The 7680-nt window shown below is 36.2% G+C and overlaps 1 protein-coding gene and 1 long non-coding RNA gene across 2 annotated transcripts; one reads left to right on the forward strand and one right to left on the reverse strand.

Moving 5' to 3' along the window:
* Positions 1-104: 104 nt before the first annotated feature.
* Positions 105-4003, reverse strand: LOC128896383 (ubiquitin carboxyl-terminal hydrolase 20). The gene is made up of 4 exons (XM_054159751.1): positions 3425-4003; positions 1390-3141; positions 1046-1317; positions 105-957 (listed from the first exon to the last, which is right to left on the reverse strand). The coding sequence occupies exons 1-4, from the start codon at positions 3841-3843 to the stop codon at positions 659-661; spliced, it is 2742 nt and encodes a 913-aa protein (XP_054015726.1). The 5' UTR covers positions 3844-4003; the 3' UTR covers positions 105-658.
* A 170-nt stretch (positions 4004-4173) lies between these two features.
* LOC128896524 (uncharacterized) lies at positions 4174-7439 on the forward strand. The gene is made up of 3 exons (XR_008462012.1): positions 4174-4477; positions 4548-4794; positions 6788-7439. It is a non-coding gene; the product is annotated as an uncharacterized LOC128896524 (long non-coding RNA).
* The last annotated feature ends 241 nt before the right edge of the window (positions 7440-7680 follow it).

Genomic DNA, 7680 nt, shown 5'->3' on the forward strand with positions numbered 1-7680 from the left:
AACGTTGTTAAATTGAGTCGGTTTACGTTTCAGTCTTCCGCTTATATGTATGTATGTATATATATATGTGTGTGTGTGTGTGTGTGTGTGTGTGTGTTTTTACATTTCTTTTTTTAATGGATACATAAAAACCAGAAAGTATATAATTTCGAACAATGTTTTAACAATTTGTATATGCAGGAATGACACACAAACATGTATATAGTAAATATACAAACAGCAAAAATGGAAAGTCAAAGGACTGATAATAGGTCACCGATTTTTGGACTAAGATTATAGCTAAATATTCGATTTTTAAATAATACAGTAATATATACCAAATTTTGTACTAGCTAATTGCCCACAAAGTACACAACACCCACAAATTTACATTAAATTGTACGTAGTGATAAACAAAACACATAATAGAATGTCACAAGATTCACAGAAATTGCTTTGAATTTTTTTTTTATGTTGTTCCACGGTACTGTACAAGTAGTGCGAGTGGCGTTATCGAAGAAGATACTTTTGCTTTATAAATCTAACGATAATCGGTAACACGATCAGGACACGAGAGTTAAAAATTGATTCATCTACGTAAGAGCATCAATCGTAACTGTAATGTCCACATGGAAATGTTAATTTGTATAAACAGTTATAGGGACGTCGAGTAACCGTTTTACTCGCTGACATCCCTTTGTGTTTGATGGGAATCACTATCCGAAGTTAAACTTTCGATACCACTGTCTTGTTGCGAAATCGTTTCGGAACTCCTAGTCATACACAGTTTATTAGATTTAGTCTCTGTGCGACTGGTTTTAAAATTCTGATCTAGATTCGAGTTTGAAGTGGAATGTAACGCGTTAGATTGAGCGGAAACAGGTCTTTGACAAGAATGCAACATTAGTTCTGGTCCTCCGTCGTATGTTTGTAAGAAAAACTGCCAAAGTTCTTCTGGTATTTGTCCGTAATCTGAGCCTACAAATAATTTTCGTATTTATAATATAAACACACATATATATATACATATATTAAGAAGTCTGGCGTTATTCTATTGGGAACTTACCCACTTTCAGGATATTCTGACCATTTTTATTTACTATAATAGTATTATTATCTATAGGTCCAGGTGGTTGAGTCTCTTTACCGCGTACAAAGCTTTGCCATTGGCGCAACCAAGCCATAGCCAATCCATAAATAGCGGTAGGATTATCGGTATTATAATTTAATCGTTTAAATACATCCATCTCGTATTGCCTCCTTTTCTGTAACGATTCATACTTTTCTTCGCAGATCGGACACTCGTATAAATGTGTACATGCCGGACCTCCTCCAAATCTATATTAACATTGTTTCGATTAATAACGCGATATGTGATATTAAACTTAATATAATTTAAGTAGTACTTACGTATTGTATAAATATTCCCAAACTGCCTGCGGAATAGGCATACTAAGTTTATCTACAAATTGTGCTCTAACAGGATTAACACCACCATGCGGACAAAGGAAATCGGAGTTGTCTATGGGTCCTGGTTCCGAGAACGTATTAAACCGATTTATCCATTGTCGCGAAACAAAGAAATTTAAATCGGATAATTGCCGAGATGAGATTTCCATCAATTCCATAGTTTTATCTCGTAATTGTAACATTTCTGGTGACCATTTTTTGTAGAATAACACATAAGCCTCGCAATGCTTTACGGTTTCCGGTGAGACCTCCGTAACGCATTGATCATCGAACTCGAACCATTTATTAACTATAGGATTTAACGCGTAACAAGTATAATGACCACCACCAGCCGTCCCGTGATGACAAATCACCGATATCAAATCGTACATAGTTACTTTGGAAACGCATTCTTTGTGCAAATACGGTCGCATATCTAATCCTTCTAATGGAAACGAAACGTAATTTGCTATTTTCGAACTAAACATCAATTCGTGACGAAACCTTTTCAAATGAACACACAGTATCTCTGGTAGTTCTAACACTTTGGAAAATTTAATTCCATTGCGCAGCTTGTTACACTTTTCACAACTATACATATTATCTCCTTTGAGTTCATCCGCGCTGAAAAATGCAGAAAGGCAGTCGTGAAGACTAACAACTGGTCCCCAGAACCAAGATCGCATCCATTGGAGGAACCAGGACAGCCAACCGGATTGATTCGTAACGTATACGACATCCGAGCATGGTCCTGCTTTTTGTGGAGTGAGAGATCCTTGATGTAACATATCAATGTGATCTCTGCTTGGAATGGGTAACGATAAATCTTGAAAAGTTTCTACTCTTGTTGAAATTCTGTCGCAAGTGAGACATTGTACGCTACTTAAAAGTTTACCGTCGAATATATCGCTAATGATACTTCGAGTTTTTATTTGCTTTTTAGTCCTGTACTTAACAGGTGAATTTTGCGTTGATCTTTGCGGCTGAGAAAATGGTTGATCTACGGTCGATTTTTTTATACTTCTATTTGTAAATTTACTTCTCAGTTTTTCTGATTGAGACACGCGGGAATACTTTCTTTTCGTACCACGTTCACCCTCGTCGCTAAGGGAACTCTGTTCGCTTACTCCGGAATCGCAAGTTTCGTATTCAGCATCGGACTGGCTAGAACCATTTCCATCGATTTCAGTTTCATCTTCGTCCGATGACTGTTCCCCAAGTCCTTTTAATCTTAGCGCATTATCACGATCATCCTCAATATGTTCTTTCAATTCTTCGTGCAACTGATCCATAAAACACCTCAAAAATTCTTGGGTATCGTGCTGATGATATCCCCTAAACATCGGATGAACCGTTCGAATACCGGATAATATTCCATGTGGTACAATGTATCCTCTTGTTTTCCTATTCCACATGTCTCGAATAAGGTTTAGGTAGCTTAAGCTTAAACCGGGTTTTCTATCTTTGGACATATAGTTAACCATATGACCGCAATCCAAAAAGAATTGAGTCAAGGGAGGTACATTTGATAAAGCTTGTAGCGCAGCGTTCATATAACACGTATTGCCAATATTTTGAAGACCAACGAGTCCTCTAGGTTTCCCAGAGAAATCTTTACTTTCATCCGAATCCGTACTATCCGGTGAATCTCCAAACTTTTCATTGAATCCATCTTTTTCATAACTAACTCGATTTATAAATTCACCATAAAACCTGTTATTTGCAAAATAAGAAATAGTTTGCTCTTTAAAAATTTGTTAACATTGTTCTTTTTAACACTAATATTTCAAAAAAGCTATATACAATGAATCACATTAATACTTCTAATATATTACTCTACGGGCTAATACTCATCTCAAATATTTTCGCGATGCTAAAATTAGGAGATATTTCCTTTCTTATTAGATATGTGAAAACTATACAAATTAAATACGAAATACCACAGCATCAGAATATTAATGTAAGTCATTGGTAAGCATTATGAAAGTTGACTTACTTGTCCAATATGAGCCTATTTAGATCTTCAGTTCTGCAATCCACGTTACCAGGGGCATCACCCGAATACTTATTACTTTGCGCTTTGATATCAATCTGCGTAGGTGACAATGGCGGCGATGGTATGTGTCTAGTTATAACTTCTCTTTTACAAGCGTAACACCATATACGATTCGTAGAAAGGTTCATATGAGCGCAATGATTAGGAAATTTTTGGTTGTGTACGGTACTATGATCTAAGTGTGTCTCTGCACATCCAACCCAACGACAATCAGGGAACAAGCACAACCATAAATTAGGCCCATCCGTGTTGCACTCACTGCATTTTATAAATCCTTCCTTTTGAGATAAGACTGTCTCGATAAATGCGAGATCACCACGATTGACGATGTGAGGACAGTTCCTCGATATGAGAGGCATTTGGATTTTGGTATTTGTCCCGTCGATTTTTATTGATCTTAGGACGCGAGATCGCGCGTATACTTTAATTTCTTACATTCGTCTAAAATTTGGTTTGCACGCGACTTGTCCGATGTTACAATCATTTCCTAACCTGATTGAGACATGTCGTTCTTGATAATTGAACATTATCCACGAAAACGATTGTCATTGGAGATAGTTGTGTTGAAAAAATTAACTATTGCAATCGGATAACCAACGTGAGAAAAAATATAGAAGTTGGTATACATGTTACAATCGATAATCGATTGAAATTTACACTCCGTTTGCTGAGAAGATGGAAACGAGGTAAACAAAGTCACCTGACTGTGACAGGTGGCGACAGGGTTGAATAGCATGTAGGGATATGCTTCGCCAGATTAAATTCCCCACACTTTTATTCGCGGCAACTAACATACGCGATTCGATAGAACAAAAGAAGAAATAAACTCAACGCGGTTCGTTATAACAAAACGTAATTGGATATAAAAATACTGACACCGTCGTTGACATACGTTGCATGTCGCAACTCGCGGTCCGATTGGTCGGGGTTTTCAGTTAATAATTCGACACAATTAAACTTATTAGTAAACGAGTCAGAGTGTTAAACTTGCAGGTCAAGAATAATTGAATGGCGAACTAACTGTTTACAGCTTGTTTATCCAAAGTATTTTTCTTATTAAAAGGTCGAAGCTTGCGTAGACGTCAGCGAGTGGTACTACAGAATGTTTCAGAAGAACTTGAAATTGCGAACGAATATAGTAGTCGGCACGGTACCGCTCCAAAATTACGAGACCCCTCAAAAAACAGACGACGTTACAGAGGCTTTTTCATCTCATCCACCGTGCACCAGGTCCGTCGAAGAATACACCAACGACATAGCAACATCGAAAAACATCGACAGAGAGCGTACTCCGAAGTCAGGTTTGTCTTGTACGTATACGTGCGTTACAAAATACACTGCTCCGGTATACAGGGTGTCCCAAAAATGTTGTAACACCTTGAAAGGGGTGGTTCGGGAGGTGATTTGAAACAACTTTTTCCTTAGCGAAAATGTTGTCCGAGGCTTCGTTAAGGAGATATTAACAGAAAACTCCGACCAATCAGAGCGCGTAGCCTACGCCACTGCGGGCGCTCCATTGGGATACTCGCGCTCCGATTGGTCGGGGTTTTCTGTTAATATCTCCTCAACGAAGCCTCGGACAACATTTTTGCTACGGAAAAAGTTGTTTCAAATCACCTCCCGAACCACCCTTTTTAAGATGTTACAACATGTTTGGGACACCCTGTATTAATTATGGTTACTTACTGAGTGCACGTGTTTACAATATTATCCCATTCAAGAATATACATAGGTGCTTCTGAACAGTGTTAGAAAATCTTTTGTTATGGGAAGTTTCGTTCGAACTACATTTGCAACTATTTGGGTTTAATGCAAGAAATGTCTATTCTAGTTTGAAAAACAAACATCGATAGTTTATTAATACAGGATGGAGCATTTAAATGGGAACACCCGAATTCTCTATTATTTCTAGTTCTATGAAAAGAATCTATAGGACACAGTTACACTGTTTGAAGAGGTGTATACAATAATGGGACCATTTTTCGCTCATGGTTATATTTTAAAGAGATTTCAAGATTTTTCATTATACATAGTAGTATAATCTTGTTGCTGATCACAAGATGAATTCAAATATGTAAATATTTTGACTTCCAGAGGACCTTGTGAGGAGTTATTCTTACAAAATCAATGAGATTTATACTGAAAATAGCTCCGTTGTTTTTAATGATATGAAGACATGCCTTAAAAGGAAGATATTTGGTTTGGAGTGTGTATGTGTGTGTGCGTGCGTGAGTGTATTAGACAATGTATTATACATATTAAAATTTGTATTTTGATCAGTTACAATATTACAACAATTTAAGTAATTCATACCATTTAAAAAAATTCCAGTGACCGGAAAATCTCTTTAAAAAATGACTTTAAAGAAAAAATAGCCCCATCATTACATCCACCCGTTAAACAGTGTAACCTTATCCCGTAGTTTTCTTTATAGAACAATAAATAACAGAAATATTCGGGTTTTCCTATTTAAATGCTCCAACCTGTATAATAACTTCGTAAACCATAGTTAAAATACAAAATTGTCAAGATTATGGGTGTTTTTCGTACATTTATTCACGTTTTTATTGTTCGTTTCTTTACCTATTTAAATGAATTGTAAAATGATCGGCGGATTAACGCTTCGGCGCTATTATCGGAAACACTTGAACAAATTAACTAACAAATGATAAACAATGAAAATAATGGAAAATAATTCAACACTTCGGATAAAATATTTAACTGAAATAATATTATATATCGTATAACTCCCACGGTTCAGATCAGATTTGAGTGCAATTTAATTTAATAACAAATCATAAACAATGCATAGAATAGTTAAGTATTTAAAATGAAAAATTTAACTAAAATAATATTGTATGTCAGCCCAAGCTAAAGGAATTGATTATTCATGGAATCGACAATTAAGAAAATCGAACAATCTATACTTTATTCTCTAAAAAGCTGAAAATACCTCAATTATTTATTCAAATACGATTTTCGATAATTATTGATTGTTTTTGAAAGTACTTTGAATATTACATATTACCACTAGAACCGTAGAAAATACTATATATTACAACAGTACCTCACATATTGTTTGAAAATTGAGACTGTTAATTATCATTAAGTAATGCGCTGATAGAAAAATTTGTTCTTTTTGTGATCAAAAATTCGAGAGCAATTTGCAGTTGAAAAGATTCCCTTAGCGCACTACTTAATTGCTACAAATAACGTCGCGAGTTTTGTTCTTGTGGTTACATCTATTTCCCAAGGGATGTTTACCTGAACTGACAAAAATAAACTTTACATTTTTTCCAGCAGTGCCGCTTTACGAGAGAAGTCAGATATATCGATCCTCGAAACCGGACAGAGACGATCCCACGGGGGATGAAGGGGACAGCGACAGAGAGGTCAAACCATATTCGCCAACGTATCGCGTGTACAAATTCCAATCGTCTGAAAAAAACGGATAAATAGACACATACATTGTTGGCTATATATAAACACAGAAGAGCCTCGCTTAATTATTCGTTCGACTTGATGTTCGTTAGCGATGTTTGTAACAGATTCACAAAATCGATTGGAAATCGTCGAGAAAGAAATAGGGAAAGGTTGTTGATGTTGCCTCCAGAAATTTTATATATTCACGTACACGTATCTGTGTGGTTAAATTGCGTCCCATTCTCATCCCTATCGGTCGACTATAGATGCCTACAATTTTGCCTTTGTCTCTTAATTTCTTACGCAGAAAAAAAAACTTGGAAGGATCACTAAAGTGAAAGAAACACTGCGAGCGAGATATTAAAATCCGTTTGGGACCAACCTGTGCTGCTAATTAAATTCCGTAATTACACGAGCAACTTGGAAGGAAAGTTATTCTATAATAATTGTTCGGTCCGTGTTATCTCCGATACCATCGGAGCAAATTTTTGCGAAACATGTAACAACATGTACTGCTTTAATGTTCAATAAAAATGTTCCCTCGCAACTTTGACTTGAATTACATTTCACCTTGTTTTTTTTTTGTCCTGATCAAATAATTGTGAAACCGAACAGAGGAAGAATGTGACCCTTAGTAGACGCGAATGAGTAAAGAAAGGGTAAATATGCCGAATAGTGGACCCCGCCCCTACGACTTTGATATATGTTGTCAAGGGCATCTTCCTAAGTAACTTTTTCCAATAACTTAACCGTCGCTCACTGCTTATTATAAA

This window comes from Hylaeus anthracinus, unplaced genomic scaffold (assembly GCF_026225885.1).
Source record: "Hylaeus anthracinus isolate JK02 unplaced genomic scaffold, UHH_iyHylAnth1.0_haploid 0, whole genome shotgun sequence".
In the NCBI taxonomy this organism is placed as follows: Eukaryota; Metazoa; Arthropoda; class Insecta; order Hymenoptera; family Colletidae; genus Hylaeus; species Hylaeus anthracinus.